General features: G+C 41.6%; 1 protein-coding gene across 4 annotated transcripts in view; it reads right to left on the minus strand.

Annotated features, from left to right (window-relative positions):
• LOC136844855 (uncharacterized) overlaps positions 1-26979 on the minus strand; it is an 855665-nt gene that overhangs the window by 72781 nt on the left and 755905 nt on the right. For all 4 annotated transcript variants that reach the window (XM_067114093.1, XM_067114090.1, XM_067114092.1 and 1 more), the window contains exon 14: positions 26596-26718. In XM_067114093.1, the coding sequence (XP_066970194.1) occupies positions 26596-26718 (123 nt within the window). The remainder of the gene's footprint in view (positions 1-26595; positions 26719-26979) is intronic.

Here is a 26979-nt window from a genome sequence, read left to right on the forward strand (position 1 = left end):
CATCGACAACATGGATGAAACTATTTTTAAATAAAACTCGAGAGAATGTATTTTTATCAAAACTACTGGGCATGAAAGAATACAAATTACTACTGTTTTCACGCCAATAAAAGATAAATACATAAAGATGCTATTATGTTATTATGATGAAATCAAGAGAAAATAGCGAATGGAATCTTGATTTTTTTTACACAAAACATACATGCCCCCAAAACGGCCAGCCGCGATTCCTGTGAACGTCATATATTAACGAAAAAAATAGCCAAATTAATTTCACAACAAAATGTATTTAAGTTATATTTCGACTTAAAAACACTTTGTATAACGAAAAACATCCGTGTCCCAAATAAATAAAGTATCCATATTCATTTACGCTAACTAGAAGCAAGAAAAGCGCTTTGAACTTAGTTAAATGCGTGAAATAAACACCGGGATATCGATTCCCAAAACAAAACACTGATATGAATTTATAATACAAAAAGCAATATGAGAATATACGAATTGGAAACAATGTAGTAAAGCATAACTTTTAAAAGATCCATGAAAAGATGCACATTCATTATGTTGATGTTTGTATAATACTGTTAATATGTGAATAGAGTTCAGTATAATGTAAGCTAGGCTACCAGTTTGTTGATGCAGCACACTTTCCACCAAATCAAGCAGCCAGCGAGCGGGTTAAGCGCAGCGACCTTTTAATTGAAAAATTAGTGCGGAAACATTGGAAATTACTCTGGCGAAATTTGTGCTGGATTACTGATTGTTCCAGACTACTGATTGCCGGATTAGTGATGGTCAACCTGTAGCAATCAGCAGTTCACACTGGCATTTAGGTTTAGCAAAGGGAGTATTTTATTGTTGTGTTAAATCTTGGAACTTTGATAACTGGGTGGGAATTTACTTGACATTTGTTGAATTACTGTGTTCAAACATTTTTTATGCAAGTGTGTATACATTTCCTAGTGTTTTTTAAACTGTTTTTTTCTTATTTTTATAATTACACATGTACACGTTACTTTGGGTGCATACGTGCGTGTATGTAAAGTGGGAGCGGTTGCTGGGAGCTTATTCAGCAATTCTTGCCTGACAACTTCAGGGTCTTGCACTCAGTATTTTTTTCTGTAAGCTTCAGTAGGCTTTGGATGGGGTGATGGAGGGAGTGAGGTGTTGCTCTGAGGGGGTGAGGGATGAATTCTCTCTCTCTCTCTCTCTCTCTCTCTCTCTCTCTCTCTCTCTCTCTCTCTCTCTCTCTCTCTCTCTCTCTCGTCCATCTGCTTGAGCTCCATTTTCTATACATGAGAGTTGATTCCCATTCTCTTTACTTGGGAGTCTGAGGGTTTTTTTGTTGTGTGCCCTTGAAAATGCGAAGTTGGTTTTGACCGACTTTTGCAAATCAGCTGTGCATTCAGCCAGCATTTTTTTTTTACATGAGACTTTGGATTTAATTGCAAGTGTTAGTTAATTGTGAATTTAATTTTGGGTTTAATTAATTGTGGATTTGATTGCGGGTTTAATTAACTTTGGATTTAATGGTGGGTTTGATTAGTACCTTCTTTAGAGTTTTGGGAATTAATTGTTAGAGTAAAGGGAATTAACATTCTGGGTTTAGTGTTGTAAGGGAATTCTGTCAAGGGAAATTGTTTTTCCTTGGTTTTTTTCTGTAAAGGGTGTCCTTTCACAGGACTTGGGAATTTTTTGCATTTGTGATCAGCCAAAAATAAGTTAACGGATTTATTTACGAAGAAAAAAGCTGCAAAAATGAGGAGAGGAAATAGTTATCAGAGATTCCTTAGGCCTGCACACGGCTGTGTAGGACGAGGAGTTTCAATCCGCAGTCAGAAGGGTTTTGTTGAAAGTCGGAATAGCCAAAGATCAATAGTTGGCTTGAGTTCTTGGATCCCACGGGTTCGTTGCTGTAATTGTAATATGCAGGGACACATTAAGAGATTTTGCAGTGTTAAATATTGTGGCAGTTGTAAGTTATGGTCATCCTTAGCAGTCTTGCCCGTCTTGGAGACAGTATAATGGTAGGCCTGTATTTCAGAATTTTGGTAGCTCAAATAAGAAAGTTCCTCATGCGTATTTTTCGAGGGGATCTTGTGATCGGCAGGCATTGTCTAAAGACCGATCAGTTGTAAAGGAAAACTGGATGGTTGTTTCTTGGGATATAGGACTTCTGGGAGAACCCTCAGGGTCAAAGCCAGTCATAATTGGGTCTGTACATGGGATTAATGTAAGGGATTTTATAGATACAGGCGCCTCCATTAATCTGATGAATCATGAGTTGTTCTGATCGATGTTTTCCAATCGTTCTTTGAGACCTGCTAAGGAAGCTATATGTGACGTACAAGCAAATAGCTTACAGATTTTGGGATACGTAGTTGTAGATTTATCTCTCGGGGGTGCTTTGGGGAATGCTTTGTTACTGGATCATCCAGCATGTCAGAGATGAAAGATATCTGTTCTTACGGGATTTTGTGGTACAGCTGTGGGAGTATCTGAGGTGTTTGTGACATATGAGGGGGCAGATGTGGGTGTGGTGGATGACGATGGATCGGGTGTATATGAGGATTTGGGGGTAAATGAGGAACATGTGCCAGGGGATGAGAGGTGTTATAAAGGGGACTTGACAGATCTTGTGGTGCTTGGTCCTGGTATGGTTGCGATGGTGAAAGTTTGAGTGAAAGGAGTGCATAAATCCAGACAGATGCGTGTGGATGAATGGAGCGAGAAGCTGAAGGGGGTTTTGTGTACGGGTTCTATAAATAGGGTAACAAGGTCAGGGTATACATGGGTAGAACTGCTAAACTGTAATGATTCAGCTCACAATTACCAGAAGGGTACTTATGCAATCGACTTTGTTGACTTGGTCGATGAAGATAATTCAGGGAATATTGTCAGGGATTTTTGTAGTTTTTCAGAAGCAGAGTTACAGGCTAGAAGGCAAGTTTTTAGGGATCAGTTAGCCATGCTGATTATAAAGAATATGCTGGCAGTGTAGATGTTCTGGCCGAGTTTGCGGACACAGTCGCACTCAAAGGGGATAAGTTAGGATTCACAAATGTGTTGGAACACAAGGTTCACTTGGAGAATGAAACTAAGCCTATTTTTGTTCCTTCATATGGGATTCCTTTTAAGACTAGAGAACAGGTAGAGTAAGAGGTTAATAAGTGGGAGGAAGAAGGCATCGTCAGGCCCATTTCCTCACCTTTTAATTTCCCATTGTTGGCAGTGCCTAAGAAGGATGGTTCAGTCAGGGTTTGTGTTGACTTTAGGAAGTTGAACGAGAAAACCATTCCTGATCATTACCCTGTGGCGTGTTTGCCAGATTTATTTATAGAGATTGGGGGAAAAATATTTACTCCTCAACTGATCTGATGCAAGGGTATTTGCAAGTACTGCTTAGCAAGGAGAGTCAAGAGTACACAGCCTTCTCTTTGCTGAAGGGGCAATATGAGTTCACACGAATGCCGTTTGGTTTAGCAAGCAGTCCGATGACATTTACTAGGCTAATGAATACAGTTTTGCAAGGCTTGTTAGGGAAAAAAGTTTTTATATACATGGACGACATCCTAGTTGCCACTGATTCAATAGAAGAACATTTAGAAGTTCTTAAGGAGGTTTTTAGGAGGATTAGATTAGCGAGCTTGAAGATAAAGTTAGCTAAGTGTAATTTCCTCAAGAGGCACATAGTATATTTAGGTCATGTCATTTCTAAAGAGGGTGTTAAAGTGAATGATGATAAAGTTAGGGCAATTGTAGATTTTGCTACCTCCAAGAATAAGAAGCAGATTCAGTCATTTTTAAGGATGGCTGGATTTTTCCGTAAATTTGTGAAGGGTTCTTCTGTTCTGGCATCTCCCTTGACAGATGTTCTGAGGGATGATGTGCAGTTTGTATAGGGAGATGGACAGCAGGTAGCTTTCCAGAAGATTAAGGATGCCTTGGTAAATCCCCCAGTGTTGAAGTTTCCTGATTTGGAACATCCTTTCATGTTGGTAACGGATGCTAGTTATGATGGTATAGGGGCATGCCTTATGCAGAAGTTCGATGGAAGACTCCATCCAATTACATTTTACAGTAGGAAGTTTAAGACATGAGGTAGTAATGAACAGTTATGGTCAGTAGTAGACAAAGAGGCCTTTGCCATAATGTCTAGTCTCATACACTTTAAAATGTTACTCATGGACAATCAAGTAGAGGTTCTGACGGATCATAAGCCATTGCTGGATCTTTTTAATATGCCGGATCTTTACCCTAAAGGAGCTTGGTGGTATTTGACAATAAGGGATTTTGATGCCAAGCTTAAATATATAGAGGGTAGACAGAATGTCGTAGCAGACCCCCTTAGTAGAAGTTTTGCTGATGAAGAGGGTACTCATGTGTGTCATGCATCCGGGGATAGCATAGATTGGGATATTAGTTTAGTAGAGGCTAAGCAAGATGAAGATGAAATTATGGGAGATGCAAAAGCGTTTCTTAGAGGGGAATTAGTTAGGAAGGGTTATAAGCTGCCTTTTGCAGGGCTTGAATTAGAAGATAATTTGTTTGTTAGGAAGATTAGATACAGACTGAGGAATAGTGAGGATAAGGGTGATACGACGCAAATAGTTGCTCCTAGGAGTTTAGTACCTACGGTTTTAGATATTGTTCACGGTAGGTCTGGCAGTCCACATTTGGGGATTGAGAAGATGTATCAGAATGTACGGGGACAATTCCTTTGGAAGAATATGCTTAGTTCAGTAGAAGACTTTGTGAAAGTTGTTCAGTCTGTAATGCGTGTAAGCCATCAAGGGTCGTTTCTTGTAAATTGGGTTCATTCCCAATTCCTACCAGACCCACAGCAAGAGTCCACATGGACCTATTGAGCAATTTCTGTGAATCTAGTTATGGCCATGGGCGCCTCTTGGTGGTTGTTGACGAATTAACTAGTTTCATGGAGATTTTTCTGTTGAAGCATAGAACAGCGGAAGAGGTGGCAGTAGCATTCTTTTAACGGGTATATTTGCTGTTACAGGGTTCCAGAGTTTTTGATTACAGATAACGGAAGTTTGTGAACAAAACAATGGAATGTCTTGCGAATGTGATGGGCATTTGGAAGGTCATGATTATTCCCTATAGACCAGAGGCGAATGGTCTGTGTGAACGAGCAAATAGGAAGGGCACTGAAGCTCTTCGGATGACCGTGGGGGGAAATGATCCAAACTGGGATCGATATATTCCACAGGTGCAACATAGTATTAATATAATGATAAGCGATACCATTGGAATGTCTCCCAATGAGGCGCAGTTTGGTTACCAGCATGGGGTGCGTTCAATTTGTTGCCCAATCCATCGGGTGATGATACAATCAAATGGCTGGTTTCCACCGCAAAGGAGAGATATGCGCGTCTTGCTAAGAATCTTGAAATGAAAACGCAAGACATGGTAGACAGGAGCAAGGCAAAGCCAGACACAATTAAAGTGGCTGTGGGGAATGGGGTTTTTTTAAAAATAAATGTCAGGAGTCAGTTGAACTATAAGCTAGGTGCTAAATTTGAAGGTCCATTCCGTGTTGTTGAATCAAAGAAGGGGGAATAGATTTGTTGTTCTAGATGAGAACATGGGTGTGTCTCGGTTGACACATATCTAAAATTAAAGAGATGGGTTAATGGGAATCATATGGGTTAATTCCTGGGTTGTGCTGTGGTTATGATAATTTCTTTTTCTTTTTTTTCATGGGTTGTAAATGGGCGTAACTTGTAGTGTTTTTTTAACTGGGGAGGACATTAATCCGTAGTTATACGAATCTTTAATTGCCAGAGTTCCGTTTTTGCTCTTATGTGTTGCAATACTTAGTTAAAATTAAGCACAAATACCATAGAGTTTCATAGATATATGAATTTCTTTTCTATTTATTTTTTTTATGGATCGCATCTGCGGTTAGGGACTTCATTGTTCACATTTGGCGTTAGTAATTTGTTGTTTTGAGTTAATGTTCGCATTCACATGACTTTGTTAGTCATGACATGGGCTAATTTTGTAGTGAGGTTAGGCCTGTGTGTTATTATGTAAGAATATTATTTTGTATAGTTATCGTCTGATGCCATATATTTGAATATAAGGTTACAGAATAAGGTTTCGTTACTTAGGATTTTGTTTTTTTGGGGGGGTAACTAGTATATCAGATGGAATTTGTCTGATCTGTTACAGGTTTGGGTGGATCAGTAGGGTTTAGGATAGGATTAGGAAGACTTTAATATGGCTTCCAAATTTGGGTATTTTGATTTTTCAGTTCTCTTTTAGAATTAAGAGGGCTGTGCCATTGGTAATTGTAGTTGTTATGATCATAGGAATGATTGCCAGTATGTCAATTGCTTTTTGCTGAGAATTAAGCAGGCACTGAGCAGTATTTGCTAACCAGGGTAAAACTTTGATGACTTTACGAAATATTTTACCTCTCAGATGTTTAGGATTGCCTTTAACCTAGCCACTTTCATGGGTGCCGGTCCCAAGCCCGGATAAATAGGGAGGGTTGGTGTCAGGAAGGGCATCCGGCCGTAAAAATCTGTGCCAATACCATGGAATGAGCCGAAATATGGAAAGAGGTAATGCCAGGGCGTACTCCGTAAACGACACACAGAGACATCGCCCTAACTCTGTGATAAGGCGAGGGCTACTGCATCAGGAGCGGGTGCAGCTAAAGAAGCGAGCTCACATTGGATTTAGAGTATGTCAGCTTAATGTTGGGTCCATGACTGGGAGAGGTAGAGAGTTGGCTGACCTGATGAGGAAAAGGAAAGTAGATGTTTTGTGTGTGCAAGAAACGCGATGGAAATGAAATAAAGCTAAAGAATTGGGGGATGGATATAAGCTGTACTATAGTGGAGCAAATAAACAAGGCAGAAACGGAGTTGGCATAGTACTGTCTGGTGAATTGAAGAATACAGTGATAGAAGTACAAAGAAAGAATGACCGTATCATCAGATTGAAGATGTGCTTTGGGGGAGAGAGTCTGAATATTATAAGTGCATACGCACCACAAGTTGGCTGCACAGAAGAAGAGAAGGGAAGTTTCTGGAGAGACATGGATGGAGTAATGCAAGAAGTGGAAGAACATGAGATGGTGATAGTGGGGGCAGATTTGAATGGCCATGTTGGATGTGAAAATGAGGCAATTGGTCAGGTGCATGGGGGCCATGGAATTGGGGAGAGAAACCCAGAAGGGGAGAATGTAGTGGACTTTGCGGTGGCACTTGACATGGCAATAATAAACACATTCTTTATGAAGAAAAGGGAACACCTAATAACATATAGGAGTGGGGGAAGATGCTCCCAAATAGACTACTTCCTATATAAAAGGATAAAGCTGGGGGAGGTCAAGAACGGCAAAGTTATCCCAGGCGACCATGTAGCCCCCCAACACAGACTGCTATGCATGGATTTGAAGCTAAAAAGGGGAAAAAAAACCAAAGCTAAAGGGATAAGGAAAATTAAATGGTACAAATTAGTGAGGGAGGAGGATAAGAAGAGAGTTTAAGAGGAGGGTTTTGGAGGACATTGATATAGGAATTGAAGATGTTCAAGAATGGTGGGCACGAAATGCAGCAGTAATTAGAAGACATGGAAAGAAGCTGCTGAGAGAGACATCGGGGATCATATGGGAGGAAAGGGAGAGTTGGTGGTGGGAGGAAGACATTGGGAAAGTAGTAAAAGATAAGAAGGAGGCAAACAAGAGATGGGAAGAGTCACAGTCAGTGGAAGACAGAGATCGGTTCAGAGAGAAAACAAGGTGGTGAAAAAGATGGTAGCCCAAGCTAAAGCAAAGTCATATGATGATGTGTATAATGAGCTGGGGACGAAGGAAGGATTAAATACGATGATCAAGCTATCAAAGGCTAGAAATAAGAGCACCAAAGATATTACACATATCAAACAAATAAAAGATCAAGATGGGGTAGTACTTAGAAAGGAAGAAGACATCGTGAAGAGATGGAAAGAATATTTCGAACAGCTGTTAAATGAAGAAAATAATAGACTAATAAGAGGGGATGGGCAGGTGAACATTGGCATGGTGATGAGGTTTTCTAAGCAAGAGGTGCTGGATGCACTGAAGAAGATGAAGAATGGGAAGGCAACCGGACCAGACATGATACCTGTGGAGGCATGGAAGGCATTAGGGGATGAAGGAGTGGATATACTTTACGATCTTATGATAAAGATCCTTGAGCAGGAAAAGATACCAAATGAGTGGCATGGGAGTATACTGATCCCAATTTTCAAAGGGAGAGGAGATGTCCAAGAGTGTGGTAATTATAGGGGTATTAAACTAATGTCCCACACTTTGAAGATACTGGAAAGGATGATAGATGCCAGACTAAGGGAAGAAGTGGAAATAGGTAAAGAGCAGATGGGATTTATGAAGGGAAGAGGCACAACAGATGGCATATTTTGTCTGAGACAACTAATGGAGAAATTCAGGGAAAAACAAAGGGACCTACATATGGTATTCATTGACCTTGAAAAGACTTACGACCGAGTCCCCAGACAAGAGGTATGGAGGAGCCTGAGGGAGAGGATGGTGCCAGAGAAGTACGTGCGATTGATACAGGAGATGTACCGGAATGTATTTACCAGAGTGAGGAGCAGTGTTGGGGAGACAGAGGGTTTTGAGGTGAGAGTAGGATTACACCAGGGGTCGGCTCTTAGCCCATTTATTTTTAACATAGTGATGGACGTTATCATAGAGGAAGTAAGGGAGGCAGTACCGTGGAACATATTGTATGCGGATGATATTGTCCTGTGTGCAGAGAGCAGGGAAGATCTGGAAATGAAACTGGAAAGATGGAGACAAGTACTGGAGGACAGAGGAATGAGAATAAGTAGATCTAAGACAGAATATATGTGTACCACCAATGATGGGGGTGATAGGGAAAGTATTCAGCTTGGGGGAGAACCAATAAAGAGAGTTGAAAATTTTAAGTATTTGGGATCCTTTGTTAATGCTGGAGGACGTATGGAAGAAGAAGTAAAACATCGGGTACAGGCAGGCTGGAACAACTGGAGAGCGGCCTCCAGAGTTCTTTGTGACAAAAGAGTACCGCTGAGGTTAAAAGGAAAATTTCATAAGATGGTGGTAAGAACAGCAATGATGTATGGCACGGAAACAACAAGCTTGAGAAAGACAGAGGAGAAGAAGATGGATGTGGCAGAAATGAGAATGCTTAGGTGGATGGCTGGGGTGACGAGAGAGGATAGGATCCGAAATGATTACATTAGGGGGTCTACTAAGGTGGTGGAAATATCAAAGAAAGTGCAGGAGGGGAGGCTGAGATGGTATGGACACCTGTTGAGGAGAGATGAGGACCACGTTGGTAGACATACTATGGGGATGGAGGTCCAGGGAAGAAGAAGAAGAGGGAGACCAAGAAAGAGATGGAAGGACTGTGTGAGGGGAGACCTGCGTGAGAAGGGAATTGATGAGGCAGAAGCACAGGATAGAAATAGATGGAAACGGCTCATCCGAAATGGCGACCCCATATAAAAATGGGAACAAGCTGGGAAGAAGACGAAGATGTTTAGGATTGCCTTTAATGAATTCAGTATACTGGTAGGTTTCTAGGGTAATTTTTACTGGGTAGAATTCTTATTAATAGTTCCTTGGAGTTAGTGTACCTGATAGTGGGTTGATTGTGGAAATTCAAGTTAGCAACTTGGAATTGTTTCACATTTTTATCATATGACCTTTGCCCTATTAGTTTTAATAGTTCAGTAATAATAAGGCATAGTGAGTAGGCTAGTTACCTTTTTGAGTTGACCGTCCATATGACCAATTTTCGTTGTACACCACTTCCTCACAGCAGAGCTGTACAGAATGTCTTCTACGAGCATCAACTTATACAAGTTAGATATGGGAGCCATCTATGGTACGCCTGCAGGTTTTTACGCCTGCGCTTTCATGCGAAGATCCAGGGTTTTGGAGAGATGTTGGGCAGGGCATCTACAAATCACCATCGTTGCCGGGAGACATTTGTTGAGAGCAAAGGATTTGTGAGCGCTGCATTCAACATGGGCTTGTGCAGTCTCAAGCCATTCAGCATAGTTGGATTGCTAGGAATTCAGCACACGAAGGAAACCATGGGCTTGCGCAGCTGTAGACCGTTCAGAGTGGTTGGATCACCAAGAATGCAAGATTTCAAGTGTTGCGTTCCATAAAAGAACTGTTACTGAAACAACTTCTGTGTTACGTGATATATAATTTTCGTATCTAGTGGAGACAGTTTCTATGATTTTGGAGTTGGACCTCAATGAACTTTCGATTGGACAGTTATAGTATCTGAACGAGGACGTCCAGAAGTAGGTTGTCCAAGCTCCTATTAAGTCTGGGTTCTTGTTGGACAACAGTGAGATATGTGATGACCTGTCAGTGGCTCTCACGGTAGATGCATTTGTGCTGACATTGGAATTTGCTCAGTCAGATACAAGAGAACTATTTGATCATGGTCCAAACACATGGAAACAGCATGATAGAGCATTGAACTGATGTGCTGGAAGTGCTCATATTCTGGTAGGGTATGGGCATGTGTGTGTCTGTGTGCGATCGCCCATGGTATATTATCCGGGGGATAGACTCTTGCAAGGGCATTGGACTAAGAGATCTGGGTCTATTTGGTTGGTGGTGAATTGTGTTAAGATCGCCGCTATAAAGATACATTATTTACGGACGTAGAACATAAGTAAAATCGGCCAGTGACATTTATATCTCTTCCACACTTTAGAAGGAAACCCCAAGATTTGGAGGCACTGAAACTGATCGATGTCTACATAACGAATTTGCACATTTGTGCATTTTTTTTATTTCTGTCTTGAATATGTACACTCATTCCAGGTTTTTAATACAATGAAATGTTTCTTCCAACAGGAATCGAACATCGTCCTGGAAGACAAATATTTAGGAAGTGGTGTTTTTACTCTTACACACGATATGACTTTTATTGTGGTCGTTACGACCTTATTACTTTGCTTGATGACAAGGGAGTTATTCACTAGTATTGCTTGGCATAAAATAATGACTATGCTTGTTTGCGAAACAATATCTTCTCTAGTTATGTTTTCCAATGATAGACGGGTGTGAATCGCTCCATTTCATGACCGTAGCTTTTGCTGAGTTACTCTCATTAAATTTGTCAATAAAGTCTACTTTTGTACATCAGTGTCGCACTTCAGTAGGGATTAGCGGTCAATTTGTTAGGGCGTGTCTCTAAGTCAGTGATCAGCGTATGTCATCTCAGAATACCTTCCGACTATAATTGCATAATTAAGTAGCATAATATCAGCAACAGGGCCCTGTGTAACTATTAAGGAAAAAACATGTTAATTGTAGCTTATGTGTGTCACTTATACTGGCAGAACCTTTATATGACTGAGAATCAGGTCATATTTTTGGTGTCAGGTGTGGGGTCTTGCCAGAAGATAATAATTAACAGCATAATTGTGAAGGTGAAAGAAACAATGCAAACTTGAAGAAAACGACACACGAGGGCAGGAGTACCAGTATTAGCTGTACCAGTGTTAACAATAACAGTGTGAAAGAGCTGTCAACGACTATCCAACACGCATTAAAAGAGTTGCAAAAATAAAAAGCCATAATTTCGGCCGACATCGCGTCGTCCCCACAAGCGCGATCAGTCAAGAAAATAAAAAACTGCCAGTGCTAGATGGATCAGTGCCTGAGTTTGACAACTCACACACTGGTCAAGGTTTCCTTTCGATCAAGACCTTCATAAAGTGTATTGAAAATGCCACAGTAGGCTGGAAAGATAGAGAAAAATTGTGCAAACAAAACAAAAAGTGACTGGGAATGCAGCACGCCAAATCAGGAGTTGGGAAGTCAGTTATTCAGCAGACTGGGGTACTTTTAAACAACACCTCACTCAGCAGTTTGCCCTACATCAAAAGGAGAAGATTGAGCTGATGGAAGCTTATGACCCCATGCTGGGGGTGGGGAGTCGATTTCAGCATTCTGTAATTGCGTCGGTGAAGACCGAGTCCCTCACCCCTGAAAGACACCAGACTGAAGAGGGAAAAGAAACCATCTGCCAATGCATGCTGAAGCGAATTCTTCTCACCTTTATAGTGGGATTCCTTATCGGTGACGAGAGGCCCCTACAGGTCTTGCTGCTGAAGGTGCAACTTCTGTTAGACCACAAACAACTCCAACAAGCAAGGGGGAGGGGGCAGGCCACTTCCCAACCATTTGTTACAACAGTTAAACAACCTGACCAAGCGAGTCCTCAGCCAGCCCAACCCACCATCCAGAGGGCAGGGTCATGCACACAGGGACCTTGAAGAGGAAAGGAGAAACCAGCCGGGAATAAGATGGTTGGCCGTTGCTAGAGGTGTGGAAGAGATTACTATGTGAGGGCCAAGTGCTGCTCTCCCACTGAGCCGCGATATTGTTTTCGATGCAATGCAATAGATCACCTCATGAACACTTGTTCAAAAAATGATGACGGCCAGCAGAACAACGCTCCCCTTCCCCAAGGAGAGGAAAGGGAAGTCGGTGTGGAGGAGGAGTCAAGATGACCCCAGACTACAACCACGCTCATCAGGTCCAAACAAGGACTGTTCCCCCTGGTAGAACAAGGGGTGCCTTTTGGGGAGGGGAGGAGTCAACAAACCCCCTGAGAAGTAGTGGAGAGCCCTCCACCAAACGTCACTGCCCCTACCCAAATGTTGAGGGTGCCAGGAGGGAAGGTAATGCAAGAGTCTATCAGCTGCCCTCAATCCGCGAAGGAAGCTGCAGTGCCAATCGTGCAAATATGGGTGGGAGAGCGACAGGGAAGGGCATTGATCAACACTGGTGCAAGAGTGTCTTTGTTAGAACACCTAGTGACAGGGTCGGTGTAGCCCATGAAAGGTTATTTAGTTTTAAATACAGCAGGTGGCCATCAGATGGTAACCGAGAGGACTGTGAAGCAACAGGTAACCGTCGATGGGCGAGTAGTGACACATACCTTCTATGTGGTGCCAGCATTATAGTAGTGACATACCTTCTATGTGGTGCCAGCATTACAAGTAGAAGGAATTTCAGTTACTTTAGGAACTGATTTTGTGGATAGGAATGAAATAATAATAGCTGGCACAGACAGGAAGAGGATCGAAGTATGTTTAAAAGGACAATGGATCCCCATAGAGGGGGAGACTGAGGTGCCTGCAAGTCTCCCTAAGATCGAAGGGTGGTGGGGGAGAAGTAAAGTACCTGCTGCCCCAGAGGTGGGAGATATGGCACCACCCTGGACTCTCTCATCCCTCACCGTGACTCCCGCATGAAACTTACCTGAAGGCACCTTAGTTATGATCAGATCCCATCAGAAATGGGAAGATTTTATCATTCCGAGGTGTAATACACGGCGAAGTTAATGTGCCATTTATTAACGTTAGTGACCAGACTATCATATTAGACAGTGGGTCGATATGCAACCTTGAACCTTGTGAAATAACAGATGCTTCTCACACACTCGTGACCTTGAGTAGCACTCGTTAGGGTCACGGTGAAGAACATCTAGATAGACTCCTGCAAACAGCTGGTGGGTCTAGCCCTGTTACTTATCAATTTATTGTCAAAGAAATTATAGAAAGTTATCAAAATGTAATCGCTATTGGCGACAAAACCCCAGGCAGAATAAATAAATTTCCCTTTTGTTATAGAGACCAGGGATCAACCACCCATAAGATCTAAGCCGTATAGAATTCCAGTTTGTTATCAGTGGGAAATGGAGAATGAAATTGAAAAATTAAGGAAGTGAAAAATTAAGGAAGCTAGGGACAATTAGAGAAAGTGAATCTCCCCAGGCCTCGCCAATCGTGATGGTTAAAAAGAGGGATGATTCTCTTAGGCTATGTGTTGATTATAGAAAGTTGAACAGTATCACAAAAGACAATGTATTCCCACTGCCCTCTATCAAAGAATTGTTGATTAAGGTCAGAGATACTGAATTCTCCACCACCTTGAATTTAAAGCCAGATTATCATCATATATCTATAGACAAGAGTAGCAAAAAAGACAGCCTTTATACCTAATGACCAATTGTTTGATTGTAATTACCTTTCTTTTGTTATGATGTCTGTATTAGCTTCGCCGTTAAGGCATTGAGTGCTTATATACTTAGATGACATAATCATAATAGGGGCTATAGTAGAAAAACAAAAGAACATTATTGAAGTCTTAGCTTTAAAGCAACATGGGGACAGGAGGAAGAAATAGCCTTTCAAGAATTAAAGATTTCACTCACTAGTAAAGAACTGTTAGCTTATCAAAAGTTCGATCGACCATTTCTAGTAACCACTGACACGAGTAGTATAGCTAATGGGGGAGTGATTTCTCAAGCTGACAATACAGGGAATGAAAAACCGATTTGTTTTGCCTCACAAGCATTAAAAGGGGCAGAGAAGAATTACAGTACCTTTGATAGAGAGGCACTGGTGATTCTATGAATGCTGGAGACACATCACTACTTTTTACTGGGGGCATAATGTCAAAACAAACGCAGATCATCGCACATTGATTTATTCAATAAGGGGGATTCAACCACTCACCAGGCTCATTGGATTGAGCAGCTTTTAGAGTCTGATGTTATGGGAATTGAACATATAGCAGGGAAAACAAAGTAGCTGATGTTCTCTTCAGGAGTGACATAATAGGAGTTACAACTCGAGGAACAACGATGAAAGAAACAGTTGTGTGCCTCAGAGGCACCCGATGTAGAAAGCAAGAATAACTCGATAACTCAAGAGTTAGGGGGAGAGAGAAAGGGTGAGTCAAACCAGCTGTGAGAATGAGAAGGCTGATCCTCCAGGGGGGGGTCAGCAAGCAAATACCCTGGGAGTGAGAGAGTGTGTGTGATTGATTTGTGTGGTTGCAGTGTGGAAGAGGTGATGAGTGGTCAGAAGTCCAAACCCTGGACTGAACAGATTAAGGCTTATGTAAGGGGTACGAGTAACGAGTTTTCCTATTTCCTAACAATGCCCATATATATGTCCTTTCTTGGAGATATCTTATTTTGTAAAAATCTGAGAAGAAACCGGGCAATATCCGATCTTGCATCGTCCATCCTCCCTCTTTGGTAGAGAAAGCCATCCACATAGTACATGTAAGTCCCTATGCAGGACATATATAGATATAGAAAGGTCCTTCAAGAGGGCACAAGAATCCTTTCTTTGGGTAGGGATGAAAAAAGACATTGTAAAATTCATCTCCCACTGCCACATCTGTAATACCATGAAAAATAATAGACATACTATTCCGAAGGCTCGAATGTGGCCAGTGGAGCCAATCAAATTTGCCAGAGTACACATTGATGTTGTTGGACCCTTCCCACCCCTGAGGGGACGGGCAATTCAGGTATGTGTGCGCGATGGTGGATGCGTTCACGCAGTATACACACACGTATGTGATGGTGGATAAATCGGCGGTATCGGTTGCCAGAGCCTTGAGTTCATTCACAGTGAAGTTCGGCTGTCCCAGTACGTTAATCAGTGACAATAGACGTGAATTTATTAATGAAGTAATAAAAGACCTAACAAAAATGTTAACGTGGAACATTTCACAATCGCCACTTACTGGCCTTCAGCCAATGGGTTAGTTGAGTCCCATAATAAAGAAGTAACAAATATTTTAAAATATTTAGTAGCAGACGGTCCGAATCAGTGGGTAGACATGTTGCCAATGGCAGAACTTGCGCATAATATGGCGTATAATGCAACATAAGAAATACCCCGTATTTTTTAGTGTATGGACAGGACCCTTCATTGCCATATACTGTGATCATGGACCCTAGAACTTTACCATTATATGGTGTCAAACAATACTGGGTGATGTTCTGTAACCTGACCTGAAGAGTGTTTCAAACAGCACAGACAATTCTGTTGAGGGTCAATGAAAAGTAACAGACAAAATATGACCAGCGATTCTGCACGCAAACATTTAAGATACAAATAGGGGACAGAATCTATCTGAAAAGGCCACAACTGAGGAAATGTAAACTCAAGTCCACCTACTTAGGACTGTATCATGTGAAAGATATTAAAAACGACACCTCGGTGATCCAGCGTATTAAAACCAATGTCCAAGGTGAGTACCACTTATCACACATGCATCCAGTCAAAGATGTCTTGATGTGGCACCTGAATAAGCCAGTGCCTGCTTTTCCAGGACTGCCTGGCTATCTGGGGGAGGAGAGTGAAGACGATGTGCAAGCATGTCTGGGGATCATTAATAGTGTACCCAATGTGCATATGGACGAAGGTTACAAGTATTGGTGTCATGCTCTGTTGTGAAACGAAAACATCATAAACGTGTCTGTGTACTTGCATTCCATGTTCTTTTATTTCATTTTTTGTGGTTGATTTTATTCGTGTCTATTTGATGTCATTTGTTATTTTTATTAAATTTCTGTAATTTTTACCAAATTATTTTGTCTTGATGACTGATAGTAATCAGGTTTTTGTCTTGGTTTCTTATTTGAACCGCAGGTTATTATGCTCCAATTCTAAGAAAACTGTGTGTGTTAATGTGTGGAGTTAAATATTATTACCACATTGACCCTACACAATTCATTAACCCTTAAGGGACGGCATAATTTATCAATGTGCAGCACTCCAGAATGGGGAAACTTTGAGGTTGGCAAAAAAAAAAAAAAAAACACATCATGGAAAGAGAATGACATGTACATTCACACTGCATAAATAAAAAAATTCTAAAAAATTTTCCATGCCTTCCACGAGAAGTTGAAAATGACTATTTACAACCCCTTGTGGGGCCTCATTTACAAGACAATCGTAAATTTTACCAACTTATATACGTTTTTTCTAATAAATAAATTTATTGTATTTTGTAAAATTATTATTACTGCTCACACAATATCAAAACAGATAAGAAATAAAAGCAGTAACAAATTATTGGCATATTTGTTGTAAAATATTCACGTAAATTTATGAGAAGGAAGATTCAGTAACCTTTTTTTTACTTTTACATGCTTTTTCTAATATTTCTTTGCAATTTTCTTTGCAAAATTACATTTACAACCGACATACTATCGTAAAAGACAAAAACAAAAAACAACAGCAACCCCTTTGTATATTTACAAGCAAATTTACAAAAAGACTCATGTGAGAGAGAGAGATGCAGTACTTTCCCCCTTGAAGTCACAAGAATTACTGATACTGGCCTAACTCTCACGTCTGAATAAAAGTTGCCATTAGTGAATTTACAGCATTTAAAAGTATTGGCACCTTTGTTTCGAATCATTATTACCATAACAGTAGTGCGTAATTCTGCTTCACACTGAAGCTCAATCCGTCCACCTCTCCAAACCTGTTTTACTTCACACTGAGGATCAATCTGTCCCTTAAGGATTAAAAAAAAATGGCAATGTGATGCGTGGAATTCATAACACTATAAACTGAAATTGTAACCACACAATTTGACCCTGGCTTGCTAAGTTTAGTTTTTTTCTGCATGAATTATTGATAACATACGTCGGGCAGTATGGTACTCAAATGGCAGTGCACAAATAGCAGAGAAACTGAAAAAAAAAAAGTGTTGTGAGTTTTGTGAGACACAGAACTTTTAGGGGGGAGTAGTGAACTGATTTACATAGAAATTCATGTTTGAGACATAACGGAAAATCTGCTAGTTGTTTTGTACGTATTTGTGATCTGAGGGTAACGAACAGATACTGCTGATTTGTTGAACGCCACATGATCATTAGGGTTTGGCATGGGCAATTCAAACAAGTGCCATACATCGAAGACCCTTATTGGTTCCTTTCGATTATAAGAGACCAATCAGCTGTGGTCTATGACCTAAGCAAGTTCAGTTTGAAAAGTTAATCATCAGTAAGTGATTAGTGGTCAAGGGGTTAGGGCGTGTCTGTCTGTCCTTCACACTGAAAAAAAGAAGTAGAGTTCTTGGCTAATTTTTTTCGCAACAATTGTTTTCCATCCCACTATTTCCATTGAGTACTTAATAAGCTCTTAACCGCAAAAATGAAACAACCTATTCCCACATATACCGTTCCCAAATTATGTATTTATGCTAAGTTCCCTTTCCTTCATGACAAAAGTTTTAAAAAGAAATGTATGAATTTAATTCATCATGAATTGCCAGCTGTAAATCTGAAGTTGATTCCACGAAATCCTCTAAATATCCGTTCTATATACATAGAGTTGACAACAGATAGTCAGAGAAGAAGGCTGCTGAAATTATGGGATTTAGGGCTGTGTTTGTGATTTACAGAGAAAAAGGGATATGTACTCAACTGAAACAAGTAATCACATGTAAAATGACATTTTTATGATAAAGTTTTATATATACTTACCAAGTAACTACATAACTATTAGTTTGATTTATTGGCAGCTTAAATTTGAAATTTGCGGTAGCGTTCCAATATTCTGGTGTCAGTAACTCGCCCCACCCACTTTCATGGAAGAATAGGCACAACACTACTAAAGAGCCCAATTAATTTATGCCCTATGTCCATGGGAGGGGAGGAGGGAGGGCTTTGTCATTTTTATATAAGTTACGTACCAAGTAACTACACAGCTGAATCCCACATTGACAGGCGGTGGGACACATGGGCATATACTACTTAAAAAACACTCATAGATGGAGATGAACTGCGAAACAGAAAGTAGTTAACATAGATAAGATGTTTCTTATTACCTACCTGGTGAGAGAGCTACAGCAGAAAATTACTGCCTCTAGCGAAGCTCATCACAACCGTAGTGGCGTGGCAGTGAAGCAAGGGGCAGTGAAGCAAGGGGCGCCTCTACATCAGTGGGGCTTTGCAACTGAGGAGTACTCCAATGGCTGCCAAAGCATACAATAAAAACAAGAGCCCTTGCCCTGGGTGCAGCACCACAACCAAGACCATAAAAACAAGTTAAACATACACCATATAAAAACCAGATATCCATAACCCATTCATAACAAGACACAATGAATGATGGGTGCTCCAGGTACTCAGTACCCCCCAGCTTCCCGAAACTTGACAACCTAAATTTAAGGCAAGTGGATAGAGGAATGGAAATACCTCCTATCCTTCCTCACCCAGCACCATGCCAGCCACGGATAATGGGCCAATATCATGCAGATAAAAATTCACAAACACTGACTTTGCACCTCCAGAGGGTGGATTGCACAACTGTAGAAAGGGACAAATTCTGCTTGAAGGCCAGCAAAGTTGCTACTGCCCTAATTTTGTGGGCTTTGACTTAGCAAATAGGCAAGTCTTCCTCTTAAGTCTTAATGTGAGACTCGAAAATTACGTCTCTCAAGAAGAACGCCAACGCGTTCTTCAATAAAGGACGGGCTGGGTCCTTAACTGAACACCAGAGGTTAGGAGACGTATCTCTGATTCTCTTAGTCCTCTCCAGGTAATACTTTAACGCTCTTACTGGACAAGGAGCTCTCTCTTAGTCTTGATTGTGAATGAACGGGGCCAGAGATTGGTCAGTGTTTCATTTTTTCGCTAAGAATCCCAGAGTAAAGCAGCAGACCATGTCTCCTTGTGTGAATCCTACCTTCTTGCTCAAGGCCTGCAACTCACTAGTCCTCTTAGCAGTAGCCAGAGCTACTAAAAAGAGGGTCTGCCTTGTAAGATCCCTGAGGGACATGGATTGAAGAGGCTCAAAAGGAGGACCTGAAAGCCATTTTAAAACATCTAAATTCCAGGACAGGGGATCTGACCTCTCCTGTTTCAAGGTGTCCAGTGATTTGATTAGATCACCGATGTCTTTATCAGCAGACAGATCAAGGCCTCTATGTCTGAATACGGAGTTTAGCATCGCTACGTAGCCCTTGACCGTGGGTGTAGCTAACCCTCGGGAAGACCTTAAAAATAGCAAAAAATCTGTTATTTGCACTACAGAGGTAGAAGTAGATGATACATTGTGTCTTCTGCACCAGTTGCAAAAGATTGCCAACTTGTTCTGGCAGACGGAGGAAGACTGGCGTCTACACCTTGCAATTGCTTCCGCAGCTAGTCTCAAAAAACCTTTCACTCTGACAAGCTTCCTGACAGTCTGAGGCCTGTCAGAGTGAGAGTGGATAGTCCTTGGTGGAACCAATGAAAGTGCAGTTGCTTGAGTAGATTTCATCACTGTGGCACTAGTCTTGGGAAATCTACCAGAGGATTGAGATCTGGAAATCACCCCTTCTGTGGCCAAAAAGGAGCTACCAGTCATCGACGTGTTGTAGTGCAGGAGAAATTTGTTGATTACATCTCTCACCATGCTGAATGGGGGGAGGGCGTAGATGTCCAGGTTCAACCAGTCCTGGAGAATCGCATCCGTTGGCAACGCAAGAGGGTCAGGGGCTGGCAAACAATACAAGGGAAGTCGGTGGTTCCTCAACGTTGCAAACAGATCTACCAATGGCTTTCCCCACCATTTCCACAGGCTGGTGCATACCTGTGGATTCAATGTCCAATCTATAGGTAGGAACTGTTTGCAACGACTTAATTCATCTGCTATGACATTTAGCTTGCCCTGTATAAAGTGGGTAACAATCTTCATTTGGTTTTCTTTTGCCCAGATGAGAAGTTCTCTGGCTGCTTGATACAGCGAAAAGAAGTGGGTCCCTCCCTGATTCCTTATGTAGGCTAGAGCTGTCGTACTGTCCAAGTGGACTATGACTGTGGAGTTGAAAGTCACTGTTGCAAGATGCTGAAGGGCCAAGTATATTCCCTGAAACTTCCTCGTCTTCTAACAGAGCCCCCCAACCCAGATCTGATGCATCTGAGTATAATGTGAGGTTAGGGCTCAGACAGCATAGAGATTTCCCTTCTGCGAATCTCCCTGTCACAAGCCACCACCGAAGGTTCTCCTTGATCTCGGGAGTGATCATCAAGAAGACAAAAGAGTCCAGAGGGGTCTTCCTTTGCCAACTGGATTTTAGGAAGAACTGTAACACTCTTGCATGCAGTTTCCCTAAAGAAATTCATCCACTCGTTGGCCAAGCATGACGAGAGAGAGAAGTAGTTCCGAATTGTCCAGATGCAGGATTGGATTCTCTTGTTGGACGGAAAAGTCCAAAAAGTCTTCGAATTGATCTTCATTCCCAAATACAGAATCAACTGACTGAGGACTAATTGAGATTTGTCTAAGTTTATCAACAGGCCCAACTCTTGCACTAACAGAAAAGCCTTTCTGAGGTCCTCCGTGCAACTTGATTCCAAGGGGGAGCATAGGGCCAGTTGTCTAGATACAGACAAATGTTGATACCCATGAGATGTAGCCACTTTGCTAATGGGGCGAGGACACGGATGAAAACTTGAGGGGCTGTAGAGAGGCCAAAGCACAGCTCTTGAAATTGGAAGACCTTGTCCTGGAACACGAACCGCAAATACTTCCTGGCTTCCAGATGAACTGGAGTGTGGAAATATGTGTCCTGCATATCTATAGTCACCATCCAATCCCCTTGATGGATGGAGAAAAGAACTGAATGGGTGGTCTCCACTTTGAATTTTGTACTTTGAACATAAAAATTCAGGGCGCTGATGTCCAGGACAGGTCTCCAACTTCCCGATGACTTTGGGATGATGAACAGGCGGTTGTACAACCCTGGCATGCCGACATCTTCCACTATCTCTATGGCCTCTTGGTAAGCACAGACGAGACTTCCTGCGACAGGGCCAAATACCTCTGCAAGCCTAGAGTAGGCTGCCAAGTTGATGGGAGAGGACACTAAAGGAGGTTTCTCTGTGAGCAGGATGGAATATCCTTCTCTGATCACTTTTCAAAACCAAGAGTCTACATTTCTGTCCTCCCGTTTGCCCCCACTGGTGCACGCACGACAGTATCCTCACTTGCGAGAGGAAGGCTTGACGGCTGACTTCTTGACTGGTCCGACTGACCTAGAATATGCTCAAGAACGGGCCTGGAACTTGCCTCTACTGCCTCGAAATGTCTGCTGTTGTAGAGGTGAGATTGTTCTGTAAGCAAAAGAAGTACAAGAGGAAGCACATCCTGACCCCTGATGTTTGGCGGGTTGAGCCAGTATATCTTGAGTAGACTTTCGCAACTCTATTGCGATATGCTCTACTGTGGCATGGAGAAAGAGACTATGCTGATCCAAAGGAGCAAAGAGAAGCACAGATCTCTGAGAAGGGGTGACCCCTTTTGGAGTGAATGAACACCACTGTTCTCACTTCTTAAGTACTCCCACTGCAAATAAGGCCGCCAGCTCCTGGGATCCATCCCTGATCACCTATTCTGTGCATGAGAGGATTCCCAGCCAGTTGGTAGCGAAGTTAACTTGGAGAGTGGCGCAGTCCTCTGTCTTCTTCGCTTTGACGCCGACAGTTCAATCTAAAAAACTTAAGATCTCAAAGACCTTGAAGATGTCCTTCATTAAATGGTTCAGTTCCAACGTCGTGAATAAAATCTTGGATGAGGAGGATGCAATCTCCATGATGAGTCAATTAAACTGGAGAAGTCCCCTTGGGAGGAGGCAGAAACTCCCAAAGAAGGAGCTTCCCCAGTAACGTAAGACGAATACCTCCTCTCAGATGAACGTAAAGGAGGGGCATAAAACTCCGCCTTGCCCAGATCCCCTTGCCTGTCAGCCAACACTCAATGCCTGACAGGGCTTTCTTCAATAATGAAGATAGTACCATCTTGGGCAGCCTAGAAGCTCCGTAGGCTGTATCATCATAAATGCCGAGAACTCGACGAAGACGGAGTCACTGGTGAAAAGAAATTGGGGAAGCAAAACAAGAAGTACTTCAGAAGAGAAGCATAGGTTAATCCTATTCGACGTCTTCTTCTTTGGACGAAATGGGTGAGAGAGCCAGATCTACGGGTTCATGGGACACTGTCAGTCTTCGTAAAAAGGCTAAGATGCTCTCTAAGTGTCGCTGAATCATTTCCAGATAAGGATCCTGAACCGAATGAGGAGTGGGGTGTGACGCCAGATGCCTGCATGAAGCTGGCACCAGCTCGGAAGGGGAGTGGGCGCACACTGACGACTGCACCGGCACTACGAGCTTACCTGATCCTGCAGGAATTTCGGATCCTTTAGATCCCACTGTGCGCTTGGATCCCTTAGATCCCACAGATCCAACTTGATGACTGGATCCCTTGGATCCTACTGGACTATTGGATCCCTCGGATCCCACTGGATGCTTGGATCCCTCAGATCCCACTATATACCTGGATCCCTCAGATCCCACTAAATACTTGGAACCCTCAGATCCCACGGGATGCTCGGATCCCTTGGATCCCACTACATGCTTGGATCTTTTTGGGTGTTCAGAATACACTGCGGACACAGATCCCTTGTATAGCACTGGATAGTCGGATCCTGATGCAAGATCTGTGGGTTTCTTGGGAACCTGTCTGGCCATCAAACACTGGCGTTTTGACACTGATACTGCAGGCGACGCATTACTCGGATTGTCCCAAAAACTACATGATGGTTTGGGGCTCTGTTCCCAACCTCTGGCAAGCTTGCACAGGATCGGGAATTCACACTCAGCTGCAGATACTGGTCTTCTCAATGGCATAGATGCACTCTTGAAGCACCAACTGCGCTTCTTACTTGCATTGCACTTGGATTCGTCGGATCTTGAATCTGAATCACTTGAATCCGAATCAATGTGGACGCCTTTCCAGCAGCTGTCCGCCAAGTCCTGGGATCCTCGTACAAAAGGCTCAATTGAGGGGGCAACTACCCGTGGGCAAACCCCACTGACCTTCCTTGTACTTACGGTTTGCCTCCTCCCAGGTTTGAGGGAGTTTGACAGGGACCTTCATCTAGGAGCATTGGTGGGATGAGTAGCCACCTCCTCCTCTGACACAATACTTGCACCATGATCACTGGCACTAAACTTATCCATAAGGTCCCTCAATGAAGCCCCTATTTGAGCTACAGTGTTAACTAAGAGACTGAATTTCTGGTCTATTCTGGCTTCCTGACTGGCAATGGCATCAGGTTTGGAAGGTTGGGAGTTGAGTAATGGAGTTACAGGTAAAGTTGGAGGACTGGTGATAGGGAAAGATGCAGATACAGAAATCAAAAGGGCATGCAAAACACGAGAACTCTAACTGAACTTTTAGCTTCGGCTTTAGCAGCCGGTCTCCTTTGTCTGTTTTTCTCAAGATTATCTAAATAATTAGTCAAAGTCTTCCATTTGCCCTGATCCCATTCTTTGCATTCGTCACAAGTCAAGTCGGAGGAGGAAATTTGTCCACTACAATGAAAACAAATGGAGTCATATTTGATTGAAATAAGTCTGGTGTTGAAGCCCTTCCTGCAAAACCTGCTACTAGTAGAACTAGAGTCAGACATCTTAATTAATATGAAAAAGTCCAAGCTAAATAAGCTAATACAATTACGGTAGTGCAATCGCTACCAAAGCAAAGAATACTTCACCAAAGATGATGAAAACCATTCGGTGAACTATAATAGTCAAACGAAAGCTGTCGCCAACAACTGATGTTTAGCTGTCAACCGGCAGAAATGAATTGGGCTCTTTTAGTAGTGTTGGGCCTATCCTTCCCCAAAAGTGGGCAGGGCAAGTTACCTACACCATAATATTGGAACGCTACCATGAATTTCACATTTAAGCTGGCAATAAATGAAACTAATAGCTATGTAGTTACTTGGTAAGTAACTATATAAAAGTGTCTTTATGATCATGAGGCTGTTCCCTCGTCATTTACTGTTACCTTGTGATTACATTTTTAGTACTGTACCAATAAAATGACAGATTGATTTTTTGTAAGCTAATAGGCTACTATTTGTAAACATTTAATATAAGGTTATTTTTAATTGTAACAGTAGTGTATTATCTGTAAGATTGTTTGTGCTTGTATGTATGTGTTTATATTTTATTAATAAGGATAGGTTTTAAGAAAGTGATTTGTTATCTTTGCAAAACTCCCAACATCTCCACAATCCACTGGACAACACATGGCCAAAAGTTGTGCAAATAAGAATATACTTAACATCTTTAAGATTTTACATGTTACTTATACTGATTGTAATTTCTCTAAGCTATAAGGTAAATTCTATTCGCAGCATGGTGAGACTTATAAAAAATTGTGCAATTTTAACATGAACATTTTTGTCTCCATGTGTGAATTTGGTCACTTTGTCATGGTAAGCTCATCTACATGTATCATCAAACCATGGCTGGTTATTTGTCCTTATTTTGACGACAATTCATGAGGCATAACTTACTATAATAGATAACATTTCATTCAACTTCTTCTTGGGATCTGGACCTGATATAGCATCCGAAATATTACGTACCTGACAAGCTTCAATAATGTGACCCAAATTGGCTCTAAGTTTAAGCCTGAACTTTTCTCCAATGGTGGCATTAGGAGTACAGTATAGTGATTGATAGATGTCCATTTCAATAGCACAAGGGTGGAAAATTTCTCTATACCTGCAGACCTTGGACTTGACCATATCCAGAACATCTGTGAACACAAGGTCTAATCTATTACCAACTATGTGAGAGTTCCTCAATTAGCTAGACAAAATTGGAGGATACACAGAACCCAAGAGCAGACTGGCTATGTTGATCTGTGGAATTTGAATTAAGCCACACACTGTGCTTTGTATCGCAGTCTCCACAAACAACGAACGAAGCTTTTGAATCCTTTGACTGAGTCATACTAATCCTCTCCAAAAGATAGTCATATATGGAATCATCAACATATGGAATACTGTAGACAGCAAATACATAAACACTGTAGAACTTAATGAAAATCTTAAAACAAAGACCACAACAACAACATAGTTAAAATCAGCAGAAGAACAAACAACACAATCAACAACAACAGCATTTACATTATTTACAATAATTTTATTATAAGGATGAATAAAGATGACAATATGTCATTAACAAACTACTGGAAGCAACTTGTCAACAAGGTGGGGCTGGGATACCTTGTAAGGCAAATAAGAAACTCGCCAGGTTACCACAGCAACTGGGGGACCACAGTCAGGATGGATTTGGAAATTATAAAAAGCTGAGAAGGAAAAGATTAATAAAAGAAGGCACTTTCCTGATAATCCACCATGCAACTTTTGCTTTCTCATCAGTCTATCCTACACACTTTGTGATAGAACAGTAAAAGGAACAAAAATAGAAGATGAATGTCTGATTTTACCCTCAAGAAAGGGAACTCAAACCCAAGACCAAGGTACAATGGCTATGGCACAGTCGAAGGTTGGAGAACAAGGTTTGTATTCAGAGGAACCTTCTCTTAGAAGGGTTGCCTACCAAGGATAGAGAGTCCCTTCTGCCAACTGGTTTGATTTCAGTGTCTCCTCGTAGAAAAGTTGCCTGTCAAGGCTAAAGTCTCTTCTACCCTAACTCGCACAGACAGGGACGCTACACCCTGAAATGAATGCTGCTAAGGAAAAGCCACATTAACCCACTGCCACTCACCACTATGTGAATAACATAGTGGTGATCCTGACAAAGACATCTAATCAATTTAAGACAACTCCGTAGCATATCTATGATTGCAAGGACTTGACATTATTGTACTGTACATTTAACTTTATAAGAAATTTCAAGTATTTTAAATACTTACTACAACTTGTTTTATATTCCATTTTAACAGCCTTCTGATTACATGAAGCAGTAAGATCTGATATGCAGTTCAAATACAAATCTGCCATATACTGTGAAGGAGTTATCAACAACACCCGAGGACCTGCACAGAAAAGGGACAAAGGTAAACTTTAGCAAGGTACTTCAAACTAGAATTCATTATCTGATGAAGGTTGAAAATATATCACTATGTATGAGCAATAACTGTCAACAGAATGTAGGTCTTTCACCATGAGGGTACCACAAGAAAATGACCAAACTGGGAACTTAGTTACTAAACTATATGCTTTCATCCATCTCACCATGGAGATACCTAATAAAAAGGACCAATTTGGAACTTAAGTTACAGTAGTATAGGCTTAAA

The sequence above is a fragment of the Macrobrachium rosenbergii genome, chromosome 13 (assembly GCF_040412425.1).
Source record: "Macrobrachium rosenbergii isolate ZJJX-2024 chromosome 13, ASM4041242v1, whole genome shotgun sequence".
NCBI classification, from domain to species: domain Eukaryota; kingdom Metazoa; phylum Arthropoda; class Malacostraca; order Decapoda; family Palaemonidae; genus Macrobrachium; species Macrobrachium rosenbergii.